Genomic DNA, 25,982 nt, shown 5'->3' with positions numbered 1-25,982 from the left:
GCCCCTCACTATCCGGAAAAAAAAAGAAAAAATTCAACAAAGTTAATAAAAAATGTAATTGTACTTTTCATGGATTCGCCATTCATCCAGTCCTGTAACAACTACTGTATTTTGCAAATGGTGCGTTAAGTACAAATTAGTTTTGTGTTTTAGTGCAAAAACAGGGCACTTCCTAGCAAATAATAATTCACTATCAGCATTTCTCCCTGTTGTGTTGATAATTAGCACGTTTAATGCTTGCATTACTGCCGTGTTCTTTTAAACGATAATTTGAAGATGAGCCATCTGTTAAAGACACTTAAGGAACCTTAGGACTGTCTGGCCAGCCTCCTTCTAATTACAGTGAGCCGGGCACTTTAGTGAAATGGGACTTACATTAATACTTACTGTATATTATAGCATAGATGCAGTACCAGAGGTATAAGAAGTGTAAAGTGTACCCCTGCTCCTACAGTACTAGCACAAGGGGGTCTCCTGGGTGGAGTGGTAAAGGGGGCAAAGATTTGTATTGTTATTTCTAAAGAAACAAGCACCATAAAACATTACAGTCAGCCGAGAAGGAAACACAACATACCATTCAGATGACAGGGCCTCCATTATGTGTTGCCTTCTCTGCAACTGTTACATGTGTGCAGTCAGGATCCGAACACGAGCCGGTCAGACCGGACTACAAGCAGCTCAGAGAATAATGACAAACACAGTCAGCCATGCATGATGGAATATTGCTTTTTCTTGTTAAACTATAGAAGCATCAGTTTCTTTTTCTGAGTAACTTGCTCTAAACGTGTTAAAGCCAATGGCTCATTGGTCACTGGGGTAAAGTGCAAATGGTTCACCTAAATGCAATATAACAATGAGCCCCGATATCCTCCTTATAGCTCTTGAGGCTAAATTGCTTACAGAAACACTGACGAGAATAAGTGTGTTTTAACTAATCGCAGACCTTCTGTCACAAGTTCATGTTCCGCTAGGCTGCAACAGAACATGATCCAACGTAAGTAGTTGGATTTTTGTAAAACAGCATTCCATTGTTTGGCCTGTAAGAGGACACCCAGGAACCAAGGGGGAGATGTATTAACCTGGAGATGGCATAAGGAAGTGATAAACCAGTGATATGTGCAAGGTGATAAAGGCACCAGCCAATCAGATCCTAACTTCCTTTCTTACTTTAATAATCTTCAACTGCATCAACTCCAGCAGTCTTCTGCCACCTGATACTTATTCCAGTGTCATCTGCTGATGTAACTATGTTTATTTACCCTGTACTTGTCCTATACTGTCATTAACTATAAGTTGCTGTTTTCCTGTCTGATTATTTATGTACTCCGTAATTGGGCGCTGCGGAACCCTTGCGGCGCCATATAAATAAAGGATAATAGTAACTGTTAATTTACATATTGTAGCCGATTGGCTGGTGCCTTTATCACTGGTTTATCACTTCCTTATGCCTTCTCCAGGTTAATACATCTGCCCCAATATTACCTGGGAACGCTTTTAAACAGTGTTCAACAATGGAATGGTCAGGTACCATGACAATCACTGAAAAACAGCCTCCAAAATGTCAGCCATTCTTCCAGCCCAATTAAGGTCTTACACACACTCATGCAAAACTATGGTACGGATAGTCATTGGGCCCGATTCAGACCTGTTCGTGGCTGTGCGTTTTCGCACAACAGGTGACCAGCGATTAACTGCGCATGCACCGCCATGCGTACACGCGGCGGCAAACAGGCATCGCCGGTCAGTGACAGGCTGGCGCGAAAATTCTAATCGCACAGTCATTCGCATGCTGACTGACAGGAAGAGGCCGCTTGTGGGTGGTAACTGACCGTTTTCTGGGAGTGTCAGGGAAAACGCAGGCGTTCCTAAGCATTTTCAGGGAGGGTGTGTGACGTCAGCTCCGGCCCCGATCAGCCTGTTCTCATCGCACTGTAGGAGTAAGTCCTGGGCTGCGCACACACTGCACATAGTGGTAAAAACATTCGCTGGTGAGTGAGGTGAGACCGGATTTGCAGCTGTCCGCTGACTGAGGGAATTTTAGCTGCTCGGCGTACACATGCGATCGCACACTGCACGCCGAATATACACTCCCCTTGGGCGGCGACTATATGATCGCAGGACAAGAATTTTAGCAGCCCAGCGATCAGGTCTGAATCACCTCCATTGTCTGAACATGTCCCCGACACAATAAAAGGTCCATAACCCTTATTTAGTGATCTACTCCCCCCCGGCATGGCCTGTAGAAAATGAAGTGCCTCATGGTATATCCAGCGAGATAAGCACCTGCTCTGCAAAGGAGTACGTTTCTATCCAATAAGTCACTACTCCATCACCGTGGCATGCACATTCACTAACACACAGGGGGAAACTCAATTCTGCACGATATGAGAGTTGTGCTGCCGGAAAATGTAACTCTGAAACCAATGCATTTGTTCATTTTTCCACCAACCCCATAGAGAGGCTCAGGAAAATGAGACATGATTGTTTAGTGAAATTATCGCTAATACGTGCAGCTGAACATCGATAATAACCGAGCTGCCCCCATAGAGACAATGAAAAAGAAATGCACGACCATATGCCCTCTTTCACCTTATACACTCCTTACCAGTGCTCCAATTTCCTCTGTACCCTCCTCTATAGACATTGACATTACAACCTCTGCCCATTCCCCTTCCCAAGTGCTACTCCCCACATCCATTCCCCTTTCTGGGTGCTACTCCCCCCGCCCATTCCCCTTCCCAAGTGCTACTCCCCACATCCATTCCCCTTCCCAAGTGCTACTCCCCCCGCCCATTCCCCTTCCCAAGTGCTACTCCCCACATCCATTCCCCTTTCTGGGTGCTACTCCCCCCGCCCATTCCCCTTCCCAAGTGCTACTCCCCACATCCATTCCCCTTTCTGGGTGCTACTCCCCCCGCCCATTCCCCTTCCCATGTGCTACTCCCCCCGCCCATTCCCCTTCCCAAGTGCTACTCCCCCCGCCCATTCCCCTTCCCAAGTGCTACTCCCCACATCCATTCCCCTTTCTGGGTGCTACTCCCCCCGCCCATTCCCCTTCCCAAGTGCTACTCCCCCCGCCCATTCCCCTTCCCAAGTGCTACTCCCCCCGCCCATTCCCCTTCCCACCCAAGTGCTACTCCCCCCGCCCATTCCCCTTCCCACCCAAGTGCTACTCCCCCCGCCCATTCCCCTTCCCAAGTGCTACTCCCCCCGCCCATTCCCCTTTCCAAGTGCTACTCCCCCCGCCCATTCCCCTTCCCAAGTGCTACTCCCCACATCCATTCCCCTTTCTGGGTACTACTCCCCCCGCCCATTCCCCTTCCCGGGTACTACTCCCCCCGCCCATTCCCCTTCCCAAGTGCTACTCCCCACGTCCATTCCCCTTCCCAAGTGCTACTCCCCACGTCCATTCACCTTCCCAAGTGCTACTCCCCCCGCCCATTCCCCTTCCCAAGTGCTACTCCACACGCCCATTCTCCTTCCCAAGTGCTACTCCACACGCCCATTCTCCTTCCTGGATATTACACCTATCACCCATTCTCTTTCCTGGGTGCTACTCCGCAGGCCCGGTTCCCTTCCTGGGTGTTACTCCCATCACCCACCCCCCTTCCTGGGTGCTAGTCCCCCCCACCCGTGCATTCCTTCCCTGGTGCTACTCATGCTTGGAACTGTTGGCTTATAAGACTACTTGCTCTGAGAAAGTATACACATCCTGTCTTCATGCTCTTACAGGAGAGGTACATTCACATGGGTATAGGACTGTAGGTCGACACCAATTAGGTCGCCACCCACTAGGTTGACACTAGAAATAGGTTGACATGTCCATTAGGTCGACATCAAAAAATGCGACATGAAAAAAAGGTCGACATGAGTTTTTTTAAATGTTTTTTTGGTGTCATTTTCTCCGTCAAGTGACCGAGAACCCCAGTTGGTGCACCGTGTCCTCTTGAATGGCTCGCTTCGCTCGTTACAGTTCCCAATCAAAGTCCACATGGATCGTACAGTATGAAAAAGTCCCCCCCCCAAAAAAAAGTGAAAAACTCATGTCGACATTTTCTCATGTCGACCTATTTCTATTGTCAACCAACGAGTATCAACCTAGAGTCCGGATACCCATTCATGTATCTTGTTATATTCTGTTGAATGCGAGTGTTCGCTGCAGTAGAACCTGTGGCACCTTATAAATAAACTTTGATAATGACTCTGCCAGCTCTGTTATAAAATAAAATGTAAGTAATTCACTAACAGAGACCTCTTTACTCGGAAAGTGCTTGTATAGGAGATTCCAAATGTATAGCATCATATAAAATGCTGGACTTACATAAGTACACTGCTCCATTATATTATGATAAAAGCATATAGTCTTCCACTAGACGGCTCCTCAGATGGTTTTATAATGTGAAGTACAAATGAATACATGTTCAGTTATTCTCTTTATAGTACAAGTTACCGACTATCTAGAAAAAATTAACAAACGTATACACAATTTCCAGATGCAAAATAGAAGGTCCCCACTATCCTATAGATCAGGGGTGGAGTACCTCCGGCCCGTGGGCCATATAAAGCCCGCAAAGCCGGTTGTTCCGGCCCACCCGCTTGTGTGTCAGCGAGACACATCGCCGCTCAGTCCAGTGGCAACGTGTCTCAGCTGTCAGGGCAGGGAGGAGATTACAGCTATGTCCGGCAGCAGCAGCAGCAGGTAGGCTCCCAAACCAGCCGCCGGTTCGTGAGCCAATTAGAGCTCGCGGACCGGCAGCCAATCAGGAGCAGCCGCTGCCAGTCCGCGAGCTCTGATTGGCTCGCGAACCAACGGCTAGTTTAAGATCCTACACGCCGCTGCCAGCCTGACATAGCTGCGCTCTCCTCCATGCCCTGACAGCTGAGAACACGCCGCCGCTGGACGGAGCAGCAGCAGTGGTGAGCAGCACAGTGGGGTGGGCATTTGTGTGTCTGGCACTGCAATATGTGTATCTGGCACTGCACTATTTGGGGCATATGTGTATCACGTCCGATTTTAATTGGCCACACCCATTTTTTGGCACACGCACTCAGTACCTCTAAGGGGCATAACTCCTGGGGGGGCAGGGTAATTTTTAAGTTGATCATTTTTGTATGGCCCCCCCAAAGGATTTTATAAATATCTAAATGGCCCTTGGTAGAAAAAAGGTTCACCACCCCTGCTCTAGATGGTAAGCAGGGCCCTCTTACCTCTTTGTCCGTTATTCCCTAGTCTTGTTTTATTACGCTTTTGTTGCCAATTGTGAAGTGCAATGGAATATACTGGCAAGATACTGTATAAATGTTAATAATCTACTGTTCAAATTGTTCTGTTTGCCACATATATGATGCAGCTCAGTAATACACAGGATTCAGCGTATTTTAATACCCAGTGATGGGTGCAGGATTTAGAACTGCTCTCTGTAATTAGACTTCTTCAGAACAGGTGATGCCACTATGACCAGCGGGAGAACAGTCATCCAATAACACTGATGGCATACGCTGTTTTGCTTCTCTGTGTCATTTAATTAGTGGAGCGCGCAGTGCTAGCTCAGTCTGTTGGTTACAGGTGTTTGTGGGTAAGTGAGCCATAATAATCCGGCAGTGTACATAACAAATGCACAGTTGTGGGTCCAGCTACAAGAACACCTGCTGATGACACTATTGTCTACAGATGGCACAGTCTCTTCCTGCTTGTCATGTGGAGGAAGTGGCAGCAATCTGCAGAGGTTTTAGCTGCTGAGAGTTTGTTAGCAGTAGATCGAGCTCGGAATGTACAAAAATACATCTACACCCTCTCTCTGAGTCTTCCAGTCTGTGGACAAGTTCTAACGCCAGAGCCAAAGTGTAATGCAGGCTTTGTATGAACTGATCACGTTGGATGACTGGCATGCTACAATGCTGGGCCAATAAAGCATGACCATTCAAAGTCAGTTAGCCACTTTGAACAGCACCACGTATACTGTAGCATCTACCATGATAAGGAAGTTCCATGGTAGATCTCACTGTGCAGTCCAGTCCCCTAACGACTGGATATTTAGGTGCAGCACTTGGGGGCTCACACCTGGTTCCTTGGCTCAGGCTACCAGCCCTGATCATGTAGGACAATATACAGAATTACACAGTGGTCATTCAATTTCCAATTTAATAACATTATTAACTTGGGCGAAATGGTCTGAGAACGACACAAGTAGCCCCAAAAATAGCCTGAATGCTGCGGAATCATCAAACACAGGGGGCAAGATTCACATTACAGCCCGACATTGTGACTACAGAGGGGAAAATAAATATTGCTTCCTCATTTACAAAAAGGGTATAAAAACAAAAATTTTAAACAAATTTCTAGAAGCACCGGAGGACACAAGTTTGAGGAAGAAAGTGCAAAACACTGACTGCAAGGTAGGTTAGCTAAGATTTAAATCTGAAAGCTCAACACTCACCCAGAACATCAAACAGATTCAATGGTTTATGCACACGGCTACCACTAGAGGGCGCAAAACAGAGCAATTCAACTGTTGCTCTGTTTAGAAGTCCGGTAGCCGCAGGGGTGACATTTCTTCTCGCAGCCTCCTGAGGTGCGAGAAGAAATGTGCACAAAGTCGGACCTTTCACAGTCCAAACAGGAGTTTAGACGGGTTTAGCCATTTATGCAGCTAAACTCTGTCTGCTTGGGTGCCCAAGCACAACTGAATTGTGACAACTGTTTAGACAGGAAAAATAGATGCCCAAAGCAACTGAAACTGCCCCTAAGAGAAAGACATCACCAACGAGATATCACCACATAAAATCTCTGGGGTCAATCCAATTAGATGCGAGTTGGCTCCTCTGAGCCACTTACAGCCAACTTGCACAGCGAATTTCATTTACTATCCAATTCCCAACTCACATTGCTTTTTCAAAGAAAAGTAACTTTTTTTTTGGTGCACAGCTCCCAGAGCAGACTAAAGTTTAAGGAAAGTTTTATTTTACAGGTAAAAATATTGGACAGCAGTTCAGAACCTCTGGTACAACCCTCCCAATGACAACTCTCACACTTGAAGGGGTTTAAATAGTATAATTTGGCCAATAGAGACAATAGTTTTCAGGCGAATTTCTCTAAAAAAAACTCATTAATTGGTTCAATGACTAAGGACGGGTATGCGGGGATTCAGTATGATATCCCGGCGGTCAGGAAATAGACATCCGGAATACCGGCGGCAAGCACAGCGTGTCCACTCGCGGGCTCGCCACGCTTCGGGCCTGGTAGCGACAGGGTTATATTACCCCTCGGGTGGTGGCGTGGACCACCACCTGAGTGGAGTTTTCGGCCAGCGATCGGGATTCCAACCACCATGTCGGGATTCCGGCATCGGTCTCCTGACAGCCGGTAAATTGAATGCCTCCCGTATGCGGAGGTGGAGTACTGATGTAAGAGGAGTTTTCGAGCAGATGAAAGCTAAACTTTTTTTCTACTTTTTAAAACTTGTATAAAAACAATGAAAAATCACATTAAACATTTTTCTCTACCTCAAAATATAGTCAAGAAAAACGCTTGCTATCATTTTAACAACGTAAATGAAAAATATGAAAACGTAAGAACCTCCAGCACTTTCCTTATGGTCACCAACAGCCTTCTATACGGTCCTGCTGTTTCAGTTGCCACTTTCTTGGTGTCCAGTTTGGTTTCTCCACATTTTCCCAAATCACATTTCGGTTAAAAAAAAAGAAAAGAAAAAATAAGAATTTACTTACCGATAATTCTATTTCTCGGAGTCCGTAGTGGATGCTGGGGTTCCTGAAAGGACCATGGGGAATAGCGGCTCCGCAGGAGACAGGGCACAAAAGTAAAGCTTTTACAGGTCAGGTGGTGTGTACTGGCTCCTCCCCCCATGACCCTCCTCCAGACTCCAGTTAGGTACTGTGCCCGGACGAGCGTACACAATAAGGGAGGATTTTGAATCCCGGGTAAGACTCATACCAGCCACACCAATCACACCGTACAACTTGTGATCTAAACCCAGTTAACAGTATGATAACAGAGGAGCCTCTGAAAGATGGCTTCCTAAACAATAACCCGAATTAGTTAACAATAACTATGTACAAGTATTGCAGATAATCCGCACTTGGGATGGGCGCCCAGCATCCACTACGGACTCCGAGAAATAGAATTATCGGTAAGTAAATTCTTATTTTCTCTATCGTCCTAAGTGGATGCTGGGGTTCCTGAAAGGACCATGGGGATTATACCAAAGCTCCCAAACGGGCGGGAGAGTGCGGATGACTCTGCAGCACCGAATGAGAGAACTCCAGGTCCTCCTTTGCCAGGGTATCAAATTTGTAAAAATTTACAAACGTGTTCTCCCCTGACCACGTAGCTGCTCGGCAGAGTTGTAATGCCGAGACCCCTCGGGCAGCCGCCCAAGATGAGCCCACCTTCCTTGCGGAATGGGCCTTAACAGATTTAGGCTGTGGCAGGCCTGCCACAGAATGTACAAGTTGAATTTTGTTACAAATCCAACGAGCAATCGACTGCTTAGAAGCAGGTGCACCCAACTTGTTGGGTGCATACAGTATAAACAGCGAGTCAGATTTTCTGACTCCAGCCGTCCTTTAAATGTATATTTTTAAGGCTCTGACAACGTCCAACAACTTGGAGTCCTTCAAGTCGTCTGTAGCCGCAGGCACTACAATAGGCTGGTTCAGGTGAAACGCTGATACCACCTTAGGGAGAAAATGCGGACGCGTCCGCAGCTCTGCCCTATGTCGAATGGAAAATTAAATAAGGGCTTTTATAAAACAAAGCCGCCAGTTCAGATACTCTCCCGGCCGAAGCCAGGGCCAGTAACATAGTCACTTTCCATGTGAGATATTTCAAATCCACATTCTTTAGTGGTTCAAACCAATTGGATTTGAGGAAATCTAAAACTACATTTAGATCCCACGGTGCCACCTTAGGCACCACAGGAGGCTGTATATGTAGTACTCCTTAGATAAAAATCTGGACCTCAGGGACTGAGGCCAATTCTTTTTGGAAGAATATTGATAGGGCCGAAATTTGAACCTTAATAGATCCCAATTTGAGACCCATAGACAATCCTGATTGCAGGAAATGTAGGAAAACGACCCAGTTGAAATTCCTCCATCGGAGCACTCCGCTGCTCGCACCACGCAACATATTTTCGCCAAATACGGCGATAATGCTTCGCGGTGACTTCCTTCCTTGCCTTTATCAAGGTAGGAATGACTTCTTCTGGAATGCCTTTTCCTTTTATGATCTGGCATTCAAACGCCATGCCGTCAAACGCAGCCGCGGTAAGTCTTGAAAAAGACAAGGACCCTGCTGAAGCAGGTCCCTTCTCAGAAGTAGAGGCCACGGATCGTCCGTGACCATCTCTTGAAGTTCCGGGTACCAAGTCCTTCTTGGCCAATCCGGAGCCACTAGTCTTACTCCTCTTTGCCGTATAATCCTCAATACCTTTGGTATGAGAGGCAGAGGAGGAAACACATATACCGACTGGTACACCCAAGGTGTTACCAGCGCGTCCACAGCTATTGCCTGCGGATCTCTTGACCTGGCGCAATACCTGTCCAGTGTTTTGTTGAGGCGAGACGCCATCATGTCCACCATTGGTTTTACCCAACGGTTTAATAGCATGTGGAAAACTTCTGGATGAAGTCCCCACTCTCCCGGGTGAAGGTCGTGTCTGCTGAGGAAGTCTGCTTCCCAGTTGTCCACGCCCGGGATGAATACTGCTGACAGTGCTATCACGTGATTCTCCGCCCAGCGAAGGATCCTGGCAGCTTCTGCCATTGCCCTCCTGCTTCTTGTGCCGCCCTGTCTGTTTACATGGGCGACTGCCGTGATGTTGTCCGACTGGATCAACACCGGTCTTCCTTGAAGCAGAGGTTCCGCCTGGCTTAGAGCATTGTAGATTGCTCTTAGTTCCAGAATGCTTATGTGAAGAGACTTTTTCAGGCTCGACCACACTCCCTGGAAATTTCTTCCCTGTGTGACTGCTCCCCAGCCTCTCAGGCTGGCATCCGTGGTCACCAGGATCCAATCCTGCATGCCGAATCTGCGGCCCTCCAATAGATGAGCCTCCTGCAACCACCACAGAAGGGATACCCTTGTCCTCGGCGACAGGGTTATCCGCAGGTGCATCTGAAGATGCGACCCTGACCATTTGTCCAACAGATCCCTTTGCATGGAATCTGCCGAAAGGGATTGCTTCGTAAGAAGCTACCATTTTTTCCCAGGACTCTTGTGCATTGATGTACAGACACCTTTCCTGGTTTTAGGAGGTTCCTGACCAGGTCAGATAACTCCTTGGCTTTTTCTTCGGGAAGAAAAACCTTTTTCTGAACTGTGTCCAGAATCATCCCCAGGAACAGCAGACGAGTTGTCGGCATTAATTGGGATTTTGGAATATTCAGAATCCATCCGTGCTGCTTTAGCACCTCTTGAGATAGTGCTAAACCCATCTCTAGCTGTTCTCTGGACCTTGCCCTTATTAGGAGATCGTCCAAGTATGGGATAATTAATACGCCTTTTCTTCGAAGAAGAAATATTATCTCGGCCATTACCTTTGTAAAGACCCGAGGTGCCGTGGACAAACCAAACGGCAGCGTCTGAAACTGATAGTGACAGTTTTGTACAACGAACCTGAGGTACCCCTGGTGTGAGGGGTAATTGGAACGTGGAGATACGCATCCTTGATGTCCAAGGATACCATAAAGTCCCCTTCTTCCAGGTTCGCTATCACTGCTCTGAGTGACTCCATCTTGAACTTGAACTTCTTTATGTACAGGTTCAAGGACTTCAGATTTAGAATAGGCCTTACCGAGCCATCCGGCTTCGGTACCACAAAAAGAGTGGAATAATACCCCTTCCCTTGTTGTAGAAGAGGTACCTTGACTATCACCTGCTGAGAATACAGCTTGTGAATGGCTTCCAAAACCGTCTCCCTTTCTGAGGGGGACGTTGGTAAAGCAGACTTCAGGAAACGGCGAGGTGGCTCTGTCTCTAATTTCAACCTGTACCCCTGAGATATTATCTGCAGGATCCAGGGATTTACCTGCGAGTGAGCCCACTGCGCGCTGTAATTCTTGAGACGACCGCCTACCGCCCCCGAGTCCGCTTGCGAAGCCCCAGCGTCATGCTGAGGCTTTTGTAGAAGCCGGGGAGGGCTTCGGTTCCTGGGAAGGAGCTGCCTGTTGCTGTCTCTTCCCTCGTCCTCTGCCTCGTGGCAGATATGAATAGCCCTTTGCTCTCTTATTTTTAAAGGAACGAAAGGGCTGCGGTTGAAAGGTCGGTGCCTTTTTCTGTTGGGGAGTGACTTGAGGTAGAAAGGTGGATTTCCCGGCCGTAGCCGTGGCCACCAAATCCGATAGACCGACCCCAAATAACTCCTCTACGCATCGCCTGTCCACTGTCGTGTCCATAAAGCTCTTCTGGCCGAAATGGACATAGCACTTACCCGTGATGCCAGTGTGCAGATATCTCTCTGTGCATCACGCATATAAAGAAATGCATCCTTTATTTGTTCTAACGACAGTAAAATATTGTCCCTGTCCAGGGTATCAATATTTTCGATCAGGGACTCTGACCAAACTACCCCAGCACTGCACATCTAGGCAGTCGCAATAGCTGGTCGTAGTATAACACCTGCATGTGTGTATATACCTTTTTGGATATTTTCCATCCTCCTATCTGATGGATCTTTAAGTGCGGCCGTCTCAGGAGAGGGTAACGCCACTTGTTTTGATAAGCGTGTTAGCGCTTTGTCCACCCTAGGAGGTGTTTCCCAGCGCTCCCTAACCTCTGGCGGGAAAGGGTATAAAGCCAATAACTTCTTTGAAATTAGCAGTTTTTTATCGGGGCACCCCACGCTTCATCACACACGTCATTTAATTCTTCTGATTCGGTAAAAACTACTGGTAGTTTTTTCACACCCCACATAATACCCTGTTTAGTGGTACCTGTAGTATCAGCTAAATGTAACATCTCCTTTATTGCCAAAATCATATAACGTGTGGCCCTACTGGAAAATACGGTTGATTCGTCACCTTCACCACCGGAATCAGTGCCTGTGTCTGGGTCTGTGTCGACCGACTGAGGCAAGGGGCGTTTTACAGCCCCTGACGGTGTTTGAGGCGCCTGGACAGGCACTAATTGAGTGTCCGGCCGCCTCATGTCGGCAAACGACTGCTTAAGCGAGTTGACGCTATCCCGTAATTCCACAAATAAAGGCATCCATTCTGGTGTCGACCCCCTAGGAGGTGACATCCTCATATTTGGCAATTGCTCCGCCTCCACACCAATAACGTCCTCATACATGTCGACACACACGTACCGACACACAGCAGACACACAGGGAATGCTCTATACGAAGACAGGACCCACTAGCCCTTTGGGGAGACAGAGGGAGAGTCTGCCAGCACACACCAAAAAGCGCTATATATGACAGGGATAGCCTTATGATTAAGTGCTCCCTTATAGCTGCTTTTATATTAATATATTGCCATTTATTTTGCCCCCCCTCTCTGTTATACCCTGTTTCTGTAGTGCAGTGCAGGGGAGAGACCTGGGAGCCTTCCTGACCAGCGGAGCTGTGACAGAAAATGGCGCCGTGTGCTGAGGAGATAGGCCCCGCCCCTTTTTCGGCGGGCTCGTCTCCCGCTATTTAGTACATTTAGGCAGGGGTAAATATCTCCATATAGCCTCTGGGGCTATATGTGAGGTATTTTTAGCCTTTTTAAAGGTTTTCATTTGCCTCCCAGGGCGCCCCCCCCCCAGCGCCCTGCACCCTCAGTGACTGCCGTGTGAAGTGTGCTGAGAGGAAAATGGCGCACAGCTGCAGTGCTGTGCGCTACCTTAAGAAGACTGCAGGAGTCTTCAGCCGCCGATTCTGGACCTCTTCTTGCTTCAGCATCTGTGAGGGGGCCGGCGGCGTGGCTCCGGTGACCATCCAGGCTGTACCTGTGATCGTCCCTCTGGAGCTTCATGTCCAGTAGCCAAGAAGCCAATCCATCCTGCACGCAGGTGAGTTCACTTCTTCTCCCCTCTGTCCCTCGTTGCAGTGATCCTGTTGCCAGCAGGAATCACTGTAAAATAAAAAACCTAAGCTAAACTCTCTAAGCAGCTCTTTATGAGAGCCACCTAGAATTGCACCCTTCTCGGCCGGGCACAAAAATCTAACTGGAGTCTGGAGGAGGGTCATAGGGGGAGGAGCCAGTACACACCACCTGACCTGTAAAAGCTTTACTTTTGTGCCCTGTCTCCTGCGGAGCAGCTATTCCCCATGGTCCTTTCAGGAACCCCAGCATCCACTTAGGACGATAGAGAAAAGGTCATGCAACTTTGCTGCGGGTACCACAAATTGGTATTTCTAAATGGATCTTGCATTTCTCTCGTGCGCAAATCCATGCGATAGATGCGAGTTCCAGGAAACAAACTCGCACCTAATTGGATTGACACCTTTACATCTTGCTGCCATCAACAGTCTAGCCTAAGGGGGAATGCAATTCTAAGTGATGTGCAGCTAAGCATCAAGGTGATGCTTGGCTGTGCACATACAGAGGTGTCCTCACACAACTCAATACTCCACGTGACAACTGTCGGACATCAAAGTAATCAGCGCAGTCTCCCATCACATTCGCATTTTTGGGTAAAAAGATCCCTGCACTGAGTTGCACAGGACCTGGCTCCAAGAGGGGTCGTTTGGCGGGACTGCTGCAGTAATGTATGAGGACACATCTGTAGCACTCACTCACGGTAGTAACGACATTGCAAATACTTCCTCGTTTCTCTAGAACGTCCATCGCTTTGAATTGAGTTCACACCTGAAAGACATATTGACACTGTGGGTTGGCAGATGGCCAAACCCTGCTTCTCCTCCTGAACTGGTATAAACTATTCTGAAGATAAGTACTCCATATAAAGGAAGATATGATTATTAATACAACCAAACAGCTGTACCGGACCAAACTGTCCAGATCTGGGCATTCCGGGAAGGGATTCAAACAACTGTACTGTAAACGCTCCTTTCCCATTATCTTCTCAGGTCACTGTCCTCATACAGACATTAACATGGATCGCAGACAGACCAAATGTTCCTTATCCAATTGGATCAGATATACATTGCTAGAGGAAGTAACCATTTCCGTTGTGTTTTCTGTTCCCTTAAATTATGCTTAATAGGGCCAAAAGGATAATTCTGTACATCGAAACCCTGCTATATTTGCTTCCTGCGTTAGATACTCTCAAGCAACCTGTAGCCAACGCTACCAGGAGGAATCTCTTCCAACATTAGTGAGTGAAGGATCACATGCTGTCCTCTGTCGTACCAACTGTTCAATACTAGCAGCTTAGAAATCCCAAGCACAGAAAGGCGGTCATCAGCAGATGAGGTGTCACCGGGGAAAGCACAAAGGGTGGCGACGGCATGTTACTGCTTACTATAAAGTCAGGAGACTACAGCTATAATTACAGGCAGCAGCTGCAAACGTATGCAAAGCCCGACTTCTGCTCTAATTAGATATTTAAATACAAGTACTATGGGGGTCATTCCGACCCGTTCGCTCGCTGCGGTGCGAAACGGGTCGGAATTGCGCGTGCGCATCGTTGCCAGGCAACAACGTGCACAGCGAAAAAAGAAGACGCAGCGCCGATTGCATTAAGATCGACAGCGGAAAGGCGTTCCGGGGCGGATACTCACCATTGGATGCCGTTTTCGGGGAGTGGTCGTCCGAACGCAGGCGTGTCCAGGCCAACGGAGGACGGATGTCTGAAGTCAAAGCCGGGAGGAACGTCGCTGGATCCGTCGCACAGGGTAAGTAGCTCCAGCCTTATTCCTAGGTTGATGAAAAAAGTTGCTGGCTGTGATCAACTCGGAATCACCCCCTACGTCTGGCAGATTAGTCTATGGGAAACCTGTCATTTGTCCATCTCCGTATTTGCTTGTTACTGAGCAATGTGCCAGTGCCCGGCCAGGCCAACCTGCAGCTCTCCAGATGTTGTGAAACTACACATCCCAGCATGCCCTGCCACAGTTTTAGCATTTCCTAATAGCAAAACTGTGGCACAGCATGATGGGACTTGTAGTTTTACAACAGCTGGAGAGCCGCAGGTTGGCCAGGCCTGTGCCAGTCTTTCTGCAGATCTATTACCCTTCACTTGAATTAAGCAGCTCTGGCCAAACCGTGAGAAATGCCCCACGCCATTATTCCTCCTCCGTTACACTTTACAGGTGGCAGCACATATTTTCAAGCAGGAAACATTCTGGCATCCGCCAAATCCAGATGATTTTTATGGGTTTCAGCGCTGGGTGGTGCAGTTCTGCGAGCTCGTTTGCCCTTCGCTTCACCACTGTTGCTCTTAGACATTTCCAACTCAATGGGTGCTAATTCAATTGTTTTGGGAGTCTAAAGATCCTGTCTAGACGTGACTTTTTAGACGCCCAAACAACTGTCACAATCCAATTGTGTTTGGGTGCCCATGCACATCGCGCATGTTGCGTCCAAACAGACAGGGTTTAATCCTCCCGTTTGGGCGCCTAAAGTGCCCAGTTTAAACATTTTTTTCTCGCACCTCAGGAGGCTGCGAGAAAATATGTGTCCTCCATGGCCGCTGGGCATCCAAATGGCAGAACAATTGAATTGCTGCCAATGGGTGCCCTCTAGTGGTGGCCGCGGAAAAAACATTTGAATTGGCCCCAATAACAGCACTTACAGGTTTACCAGAGCGCCTCTAGCAGGTCAGAAATCTGACAAACTGACCCGTTGGAAAGGGGGCACCCTATTATAGTGCCACATTAAAGAGTCAATTAACATTTTTAACATTTGTTTTGAATTTGGACCATAACAGCAAATTGATGAGCAAGTATATCAGTTTATTTCTGGCACACATTGATTGTATTAAATAAATCTTTTACACTATTGAGCACCTCCCTCTGTGGAACATCCTACAGGCTGAAATACCAGTGACACTTATAAAAAAATTGTTAAATTGTGTCCAAAACCACTCATATCCTGTAATAGTATGGGGTTGATTAAATTAAGTGCGATGCAGTATGCACATCAGTTACACATACTAGCCCCAACAACACGGATTTTAATATGCACCACCCCTATGGGGTCACAAACTAAATTTAGGGGCAATGAAAAGTGCCGCTGCTAACTTTCCAACACTGTTACAGTGACACATGGTGGGCCGGGGTGTAGTATGGTATGCTGGCGACCAGCATACCGGCGTTGGGAGCCCAACCGCCGGCATACTGACCGCGTGGCGAGCACAAATGAGCCCCTTGCGGGCTCGCTACGCTATTTTATTCTCCCTCCAGGGGGGTCGTGGACCCCCACAAGGGAGAAAAAAGTATTGGTATGCCGGCTGTCGGGATTCCGGCGCCGGTATACTGTGCGCTGGGATCCCGACAGTCGGCATACTGAAGACCACCCGGTGGGCCGTGCCGCCTCCCTTGTTGTACCGACTCCTGTGATGGAAGCATATTCATGTTTGCAGAAGTGAAGAAAGTGGAAACTGCATATAGATTTTTATCTCTAGTGACCATTACATCTGAAATAACCCAAAACACATAAAATACCCACAGTATCACTTCATTTAGTGTTTGATGTCCTAGTATTACATAAACATAAATATAATTAAATGCAGATACAGGGTGAGATTTCCATATCCAAAATCCAAAGTCACACCTTTGCTTTCTGATGGTTGTATCCAATTATCTTCAGGAAAGATCCGTTCAATCTGCCGGCTGTCAGGATACAGACGCCGGAATCCCACCAGCCGCCAACCGGAATCCCGGCAAAACAGGACTATTCCCACTCATGGGTGCTCAATACCATAGAGTGGGAATAGATCCTGTGGCGAGCGCTCCAAGCTGCAGGCAGGTGAAACAAAATCCCCATTAGTGCCGGCTATCTGAGATAATTGGATTTCTCCCTGAAAATAATTGAATTACTGCAAAGCTAAGACTTTTTTGCATCGCCAATGCAACAAAATTACAATGCATGGGCCCCTAGACGCTGGTATTGCAATCAATTGGTTTGTAAGAATATCATGTGGAAAAGGGCAATGACGGAGGTCCAATACAAGTAATCATCGTTGTGCTTAATCTACGTCTTTCTTTGCGACCAAAGTAGTGAGCTACGGAGGTCATTCCGAGTTGATCGTAGCTGTGCTAAATTTAGCACAGCTACCATCAGGCCGACATGCTGGGGGACGCCCAGCACAGGGCTTGTCCGCCCCGCATGTCAGTGCCCCCCCCCCCTCCCCCCCCGCAGAAATGCAAAAGCATCGCACAGCGGCGATGCTTTTGCATCCCAGGAGTTACTCCCGGCCAGTGCAGCTCCTGCGGCTGGCCGGGTGAACCTCTTCACTGCCCCAGGTCCAACGGTTGCGTGTGACGTCACGTAGCCGCCCCCTCCAACGGTCCGGCCACGCCTGCTTTCCTAAACGGCGGAATGACCCCCTAAGTACACTATAAGTGACTTTGTATGTGGCAACAATGCGAGTAAGACACTAAGGGGTAAATTTATTAAGATGGGAGTTCTATTTAAGATGGGATGTTGCCCATAGCAACCAATCAGATTCCAGGTATTATCTCTAAACAGGGATTCTAGCAATGCATGCTGAAATGTGTAGTTCAACAACAGCTGGAGTGCCAAAGGTTCCCCATCACTGGTCTAGAAGGGGATAGATAAATGAGAAGCAGAATCTGGTTGCTACGGGCAACATCCCATCTTACATAGAACTCCCATCTTACTAAATTCACCCCTAAATTTAAGGGGGGAAAAAGTACGAAAGTCTGGGAATTGCTATCGGTGACAAAGAATATAAGTCAAGCCCGTGTCTCATGTCACATAGCACAAAACTGATCGCTGTACGAGGACACATCTGTATCAAGGGTTCTTCACAAAACAATTTGAGTGACGCCTTTGTCAGACAAATAGGGGTTTCATTCTCCATGTAGAGAAACCAATACTCAAATACAGCAGAAATAGTGTAAATTATCCCAAATATGAAGTTCCGGAACTTACTGTAGAAATAAGGTGTGACCAGAACCCAGAGTGTGTCAGGACGCTGCTGCTGTCAGCGCTGCACACTACATTCCACCTAGTGCCAATTGGCCACCACAAGCCTTTTACAGATTAGGCAGCTAGGAGAGGGCAATGAAGGGAGGTAGCACATTCCTGTGTACTGGGGTCAGCAGGTGATCACACAAGCAAAGCAGCGACTTGTTTTATAAAGGAAGGATACTTGTATAAATGTATTATACCTTGCACAGAAACAAGTATACAGTACCTCAGACCAAGAGCTACTGCAATCTTCCAGTTCTACTGCAGCCACAGTGGGTAAGGACACAAAACGGAAGCGCATTTGTGATACATTTTAATTGCCAGTTACTGCCATTTGTTGGAACAGAATATAATGAAGACTGCAACCTATACTGAAGGATGGTTCACTTGTATTTAGTAAATATTTAGCTACATATATCAATATGTAGCGCTATAAATATTAGACTGAACATTGGGGTCGATTCTATTCGGCAACTTAAGAATAGCGCCGGGAATTAGCTCCCGACGCTATTCAATTCAGCTGCTAGTGACCCGCAATTGTCGGGAATTCTTCTCTCATCCCCGGGGGATGAGAGAAGAAACCCGACAAATGTGCTGCCTCGCGGCCGGCGCGAGGCTGATTCTGACGGGAATCAGCCTCGCGCCGGGGAGTTAAGTCGGAGAATGCCCGTTCTCCCGACAAAACTACCTGTTAAGTCGGCGAGAACGGGACATCGCCGACTTAACTGGAGCTGAATTGAATAGCGTCGGGAGCTAATTCCCGGCGCTATTCTTAAGTTGCCGAATAGAATTGACCCCATTATTTGGTTAAATGAGGTGCCTCCCCCCACACACACAAAACAGGATTCTAAATAACCCCACTAACTTGTTACTGTACTCAATAATTACATTACTTTACCTAAGGCAGTGATAGGCAACCTGTTACATTTCATGGGCCTCATAGGTTGGCCCACTAACCTTCAAAAGGGCTGCACATTACCCCTAATGTTCACGCTAGGCTGTTTTAGCAGGTTGCCTTGCCCTACCTGATTTTTAAAGGGCAAAATGCGCCCTGCCCCTTTAGCGGCGCCCTGCTAAAACAGCCTGCCCGCTGCCTTGCTCCCACCGCGTGGCATAGTCCCATCAATGATGTAGACAGCTGGGCCGCTCCCAAAAGTGGCGCCAGAGGGGCCACAACCCCTAATCCTGCACTTTCCCGGCACCCGTGCCCGCATCCTTGGGGGAACACTGAAGCTGGGTACACAATGGGGCGACGGATATTCGTTCTGACATTGGAAAAAAAAGTATGTCAGACAGGATTGCCAGTAAACAATGTTAATGAAGGACGGAACAACCATGGTCCGTAATTCATTAGCAGAAACAAGGACGCTAATGATATCACTGGGTTTGATGCGCAGGAGCACGCATATCGGACATATACTCTGAGCGATATGCGGTCTGATCCACCTTAATCCTAGTAGTAAATTAAATATACGTAATCAATGAAAGATCAAGTGCTACAATCTATATCACCCAAATAGGACAACAAAAGTGACTGCTTGGAGGGCCACCCGTCACCCACCACTGATCTAAGGAGTGGAGGGCAGGGGAGTATGCAGGCCAATTATTTACCATCAATGTTAAGGTCCATACACACGGAGCGATATAACTGAGCGATTTTGACTATATAGTCAAAATCACTCAGAAAGCTAGTGCATATCTCTCCATGTGTACACAGCCAGCGATAGCGAGGTGCGTCCCCGCCAGGTCGCTATCGCTGCTAAAAATAGACTGTGCAGGCAAGTCAATTTTGGCTATGTTGCTGGGAAAGAAAAAGCATCCCCTTGCTTGAATGAGTTAGCCAAAATCGCTGGAAAAGTTAGTCAAAATCTCCTACTGCCAGTTAAAGGGAAATCGCTCAGTCAAAATCTCTCCATGTGTATGCACCTTTACACTTCCACTCCTGTCACTTAAACCGAGTTGCTAAGAGCCCAGATAATGGTAAACAGAAGGCTAACTAGTCTCTCCTGGACTGAGAAGTAATAGAACCACACAGTGTAAAAGCCGCCTACCAGAGGACTCCGCAGCCCGCCAGCTGTTTGAACACTTTGAGGCAGATGTATTAACCTGGAGAAGTGAGAAAGCAGTGATAAGTGGAAGGTGATAATGCATCAACCAATCACTTGACACAGTACAGTTAGGAGCTGATTGGCTGGTGCGTTATCACCTTCCACTTATCACTTCTCCAGGCTTAATACTCATATTGGGAGAAATAAACCACATGTATATGGGGGAGGGGGGGGGGGGGGGGGGGGGGGGGACACATAACACAACAGTCATTATGAGGGCCCAGCACAGCTCATCGTCCATCCCAAGTGGTGACCATATAATTAACAAGTACCAGGGTTCTGCCCAATATCAGCACTTACTATATGAAGCATCAGAGCTGTGTGGACACTTGTGAAAAGAAATATTGGGACTGAGCATTACTTTATAAAGGAAATGTAAACTTTTCAAAATATGTATTTTTGGGCCAAACAAATATTTCCCAATACAAGGTACCTGTGAGCCTGAAGATGGGTACACACTTGAAAGAGGCGAGGGTCTAGCGACGACGCGGAACAACACAGGTATCATGATTGCACGACATATCGCGTAGCGTGTACCCAGCTGTAGTTAAGAATACCTAGTTTTGTTTTTTTTAGCTTGGGCCCTCTAGATAACAGACGTTTCTTTGCAGCTTTGGGACGTCTCCTCCCACGTCAAACATTGTTTTGCACTCAGGCGGTTAGCAGGACTCAAACACCGGTGGATGCAATCAGACTACAGGTAGACTGATAATGAGATCACAGGGGAGAGACTGTGCTTCTTGCTGCTACATTATCTGATGCATGGATGTAACGTCTGATCACAGGTGTAGTGTGTTGGCACGATCATTATACACCGATCTGTTATGTTCCCCCCCGGGCTGCCCATCCATCGGTAGAACTGCACTTTCAGACGATGCACAGCCAGAAAACAAACAGATCATAGGATTCACAGAAATGTCCAAAATAAAAATACATTTGTCTTATATTAGACTTATGACATTATTATTTAAAAGATGAGTAACAGTAAGCAGCAACGTGATAAGGTTTTATACTGAAACAAATTATTTTAAATAAAAATAAAAAAAATGTCAGGTGCTAAATTTACCCTTATACATGCACCGTAGCAGAAGTGGCGGCAGTACCAACTCATTTTAACACATTCAAAACAATACATGCAACGTGACTGATTGATATTTGTAATCTCCCCCAGTGCAGGAAGAAAGCATTTTCCCTTTCAACCTGTGACTTGGGGAATGCACACGGACGTGGAGCAACTTTCGCAGTTTAAACAGGTTTTATCTCGCGTAACAATCAGGAACTGCAGATCAATCCAACAACCACTAGGTAGGTCTGCAGGTGACCTGTAGACACAGTCATAAAGGGACGGACTTGAAAGCAAAGCCAAAAAACAAACAAGTAACTTTGCACTCGGGCAAACCATGCTGCCCCAAAATACAGGAACGCTGAAAGGAAAAATCCTAATATGCAGCGATCTCATGGTAACGCCACGCACCATAATCCAATGTTTCACTGGTAAACAGGATCCCTGACTCCAGAGGCAGCTGCCTACTGAGGAAACGTACACACAAACAGCAATGGAACCAGAGACGTGTTGTGTAAACATATATGTAATAAAAGGCAGAACCCAAGACAATACTTCTAATCCAAGCCACGAGCCTGGAATCTCAGGAACCCGACACATTCTTCTACAGCTTCCTGCTAATCACTGCAAAAAATCGTTCTGATCTGTGTGTTATTGTGCAGGCTTGTCTTTTATCTTTCGCTCCATCCTGCCAACATTCGCTGTAATGCGCACAAGGTTCCTCACCCACAACGGCTAGAACTGAAGAAAGTTTGCTTTGGTGAAAAGTAGCTAAAAATAAAAGAATTTTTAGTAGTACAACAGTGACAAAGGGGCGATCTATATTGTGACGTCACCCAATCACCCTTCTACTACAGGGCGGCGCTATGGTTCTTCTTATAAGTAGCGTCAGGTGCACCAGACTGTAAATACGGACGGGAAGGGAAACTCTACCGGAACGGAAATTCCGCAAATCAATTATCTACTTCAAAAGAACATACTGAAGGGTAGCGCTGAATGCTTACATAAAAAAGACGACCTACCTACTGGTCATATCTGAGTGGATAGATCAGTTATTAAAGTGCCCATACATGCGGCAATCCTGCAGCACATTCAGGTCATATCAAAATCTAGTTGGATGCAAGTAGGGTGGCCAATCCCGGGAATCGGGATTGGCTGGATCCCGGCCTAAAATTGGCCGGGATTGGAGTTTCCAATCCTGGGGATTTCGGGATTGGCCAGCAACTTATTTTTGGATGTCGGCCAGCGTTGAGCGTCCTCAGGATGCTCAGTCGCTACCCGGCTCCCCCTGCTTACCTCCCCCGGCTCCGGTGGTGAGGTCCAGCGGATGAGCAGCGTGACCTCTGTCTTCACGTCACACAGTCGCAGGACCTCACCGCCGCACTGCCTGCCCAGCCGCCAGAACGGTCCCATCCACCCGGTCAGATTGCTGTGAGTTATCTGGCCTGGCCAGGGTAGGGAGGGGGGAGGGAATTGGGGTAACATTTGTCTGGGCACTCAATGTTCCCAGTCACATCCAGCATCTCATTAAAAGCTTTCGGAGGTCGACCAGCAGGTAAATTGACGCATCTGATTGTATGTGGGTCCAATCCTGTTATCTGTGCTACACCCATGGAGGGTAACACCAGAATAGTACAGTCATTCCCACGGTGACAGGTGGACACACAGAAGCAACTGAGATCTGAATACAGTTCATGTAACATTTTATGTAGTCTGGCAATGGGGAGGCGGCGATCCCCCCTTACTTCAACCTATCACCACGGGAGCAAATTACATGGTCTGTGATGCACGCGACGGACATCACATGGCGCTCGGCTGCGCACACCCCTGCCTATTAAGTAAGCCGGTACATCACAAGTGTCCCTGTGCACAAATGACACAATGTGGGAGGAAAAAAAAAAAAAAAAAAAAACACAATGTCAGCACTACTGTAAATGGCCGACACGTGCACAGGCGGCAAATCGCACGGAACTGAATTTGCCCCTATGGAGATAATTAAATTCAAAGTGATGCCCAACTGTGCTCATATGGGACATGCACAGTAGCGCCCACGTTGCAAGCATTCCCCTCACACCTCTCTGGGGTGTAAAGAAAGAGATGTGACGAGAGTGGTCGCGATATGCTGTTCTGGAACACGACATCATGCTGAACTCCCCCCTATGGGGTGTGAGGAAAGACCAGAGGCGCTAAGGGCCACGGTGCGCTGGTCCAGAATAGTGCAACTACTGCGCTGCACCCTTGGAGTGTATAGCTGGCAATGCAAACTGAGGTGCACAGGAAAACTTGCAATGCTGATAGCTGCGGCCTTAGGTAATACATGCTCACTGTACAGGTCTCCCTCTAGTGCGGCATAGGGACCTGCCCCAGGTGGCCCAGACGGTTGACTTATACCCACACGCTATAATATATATATATATATATATATATATATATATATATATATATATATATATATAGAATTGGAGACCACGGCGCTCGGGTGCAATTTATGTGGTAATTGTGCACAGAATATATAGTAAAAGTATTGTTTTTTAAAAATATGATAAAACGTAGTGAATATAGTAAAGAAGGTATGTGAGGTAAAAGAAATCCCTATTTCATATAAAAGCACTTCTCAATAAATTATCAGAGCGGCAGCTTGTAATACATATAGATATGCTTGGCGTGCATATAAAATTTGTTACAAGAATTGGGAAAACAAGCGCCCAAGAGTGTGATTATTAGGGTCAGGGAAAATGAAGGTATAGAAAAACGGATGATAAGGATCGATTTAAAACACTTATCTGGTAGGTAGAGACTTGACTCAAGTAGTAGTCTTTTTGTGGATTAAGAACATGCGGATAAAACAGAAGAAAACTAACATAGTGTGTACCGTTTATGTTACGTATTATGTTACTGTTTGGTTTTACAGGCCTTATTAGGGAACTAGCTTATTCCCACAGAGTATAAATTTATAGCCTGAGTAGTATGTATATTACAAATACAAAAAATTTAATAACATAGTCACATAAAAACACACATAAAAATAGCTGTATAGCATGCGTACAGAATAAAAATTATATCAGGCTTATCTGTCCATGAAAATGACTGAAATGCATGCGTACAGGATTTAAAATAGTTTTAGGCTTATCTGTCCATCAAGAGGAGGTGTCACCATGAAGTCCTGTTGCTGACGGACGAAACGCGTTGGGAGTACCTGCAGACACCTCCTCTTGATGGACAGATAAGCCTAAAACTATTTTAAATCCTGTACGCATGCATTTCAGTCATTTTCATGGACAGATAAGCCTGATATAATTTTTATTCTGTACGCATGCTATACAGCTATTTTTATGTGTGTTTTTATGTGACTATGTTATTAAATTTTTTGTATTTGTAATATACATACTACTCAGGCTATAAATTTATACTCTGTGGGAATAAGCTAGTTCCCTAATAAGGCCTGTAAAACCAAACAGTAACATAATACGTAACATAAACGGTACACACTATGTTAGTTTTCTTCTGTTTTATCCGCATGTTCTTAATCCACAAAAAGACTACTACTTGAGTCAAGTCTCTACCTACCAGATAAGTGTTTTAAATCGATCCTTATCATCCGTTTTTCTATACCTTCATTTTCCCTGACCCTAATAATCACACTCTTGGGCGCTTGTTTTCCCAATTCTTGTAATATATATATATATATATATATATATATATATATATATATATACATACATACATACATACATACACACACACACACACATATATACATACACACACACACGTACACATACAAACACACACATATATATAATATACATACACAGTATATATGCAGGATGAGGTAAGTATAATAATGAGTCAGTATCAGGGCAGTGACAGTACAGAGGAAGTTGGGGTGTATTCCCCCCGGGGTGCACCAGTGACAGAGTAAGGTGCCCCGCACTCAGGTATACAGTATGTGTCACCACCGCCCCTCCCAACTTCAGGCCCAGGTGCCCGGGGGTACTCACCCATGCTGCCCGGGAAGGGGAGTCACTCTCCGGCCTCTCACTCCCCTCACGTCCGCTGCCACAGTCGGCGCTGTCAGCCCATCCACTCCGCCCGGCGCTGTATCTCCTCTCCTCCGTCCGGGCCCCTTCCCCTTCACCGGCTCCCTCCGTTCCGACTACCGCCGACGACACCCCAGCGCCCAGCAGCAGGCAGAGAGACACCACAGCTCCACGTGACCCGCGCCGGCCAATCAGCCGCGTCCCCCTCTCCCGGCTCTATCCCAGCGCCGCTTCCCTTCCCGGAGACTGAGCCCTGGCAAGGGGAGAGAGAGAGCGAGGGAGAGTCCGGCGGCTGTTACCAGGTGTGCTGACGTCACCCGGCCGCCCCGCCCCTCACTGACTGAGTCTCCGGCTCAGCCTCAGCACAGCAGACAGTCACACACACACAGCCGCCTGGCCCTGCAGCGCCCAGTCACACACAGCCTCAGCCTCCTCCCAGTATCCCAGTCCCAGCAGTGCCCAGTCTCCCCACACACAGCTACAGCCTCTTCCCAGTCCCAGATTTTGTATTCTATTTTAAGTCAATTTAAATCACTTTATTTTTAATTCCTCAAAGTAAACTGTTAATTTACTATCATTTAATTGTGAAGTCGATTTCCAAAATCGAATTCAATTGGCGGTGAGGTATAGCGAGGTAAAAAAAAAACTTGCAGACCTTGTGGCCAATTTTGGGTTACGCGGGTATGTACGCTCCTGATACCC

The 25,982-nt window shown here is 47.0% G+C and overlaps 1 protein-coding gene across 3 annotated transcripts in view; it reads right to left on the bottom strand.

The window, feature by feature from the left end:
- CD2AP (CD2 associated protein) overlaps positions 1–25,685 on the bottom strand; it is a 171,881-nt gene extending 146,196 nt beyond the window's left edge. The window contains exon 1 of one of the 3 annotated variants that reach the window (XM_063915246.1): positions 25,242–25,685. In XM_063915246.1, coding sequence (XP_063771316.1) covers positions 25,242–25,245 — 4 coding nt within the window. In that variant the 5' untranslated portion in view covers positions 25,246–25,685. The remainder of the gene's footprint in view (positions 1–25,241) is intronic. The other 2 variants (XM_063915247.1, XM_063915244.1) reach the window with 2 other exon arrangements.
- Between the last annotated feature and the right edge of the window lie 297 nt (positions 25,686–25,982).

This window comes from Pseudophryne corroboree, chromosome 4, assembly GCF_028390025.1.
Source record: "Pseudophryne corroboree isolate aPseCor3 chromosome 4, aPseCor3.hap2, whole genome shotgun sequence".
Taxonomy (NCBI): domain Eukaryota; kingdom Metazoa; phylum Chordata; class Amphibia; order Anura; family Myobatrachidae; genus Pseudophryne; species Pseudophryne corroboree.
Note: the sequence above shows the minus strand (reverse complement) of the source record. Positions and strands in the feature narration are given on the sequence as shown.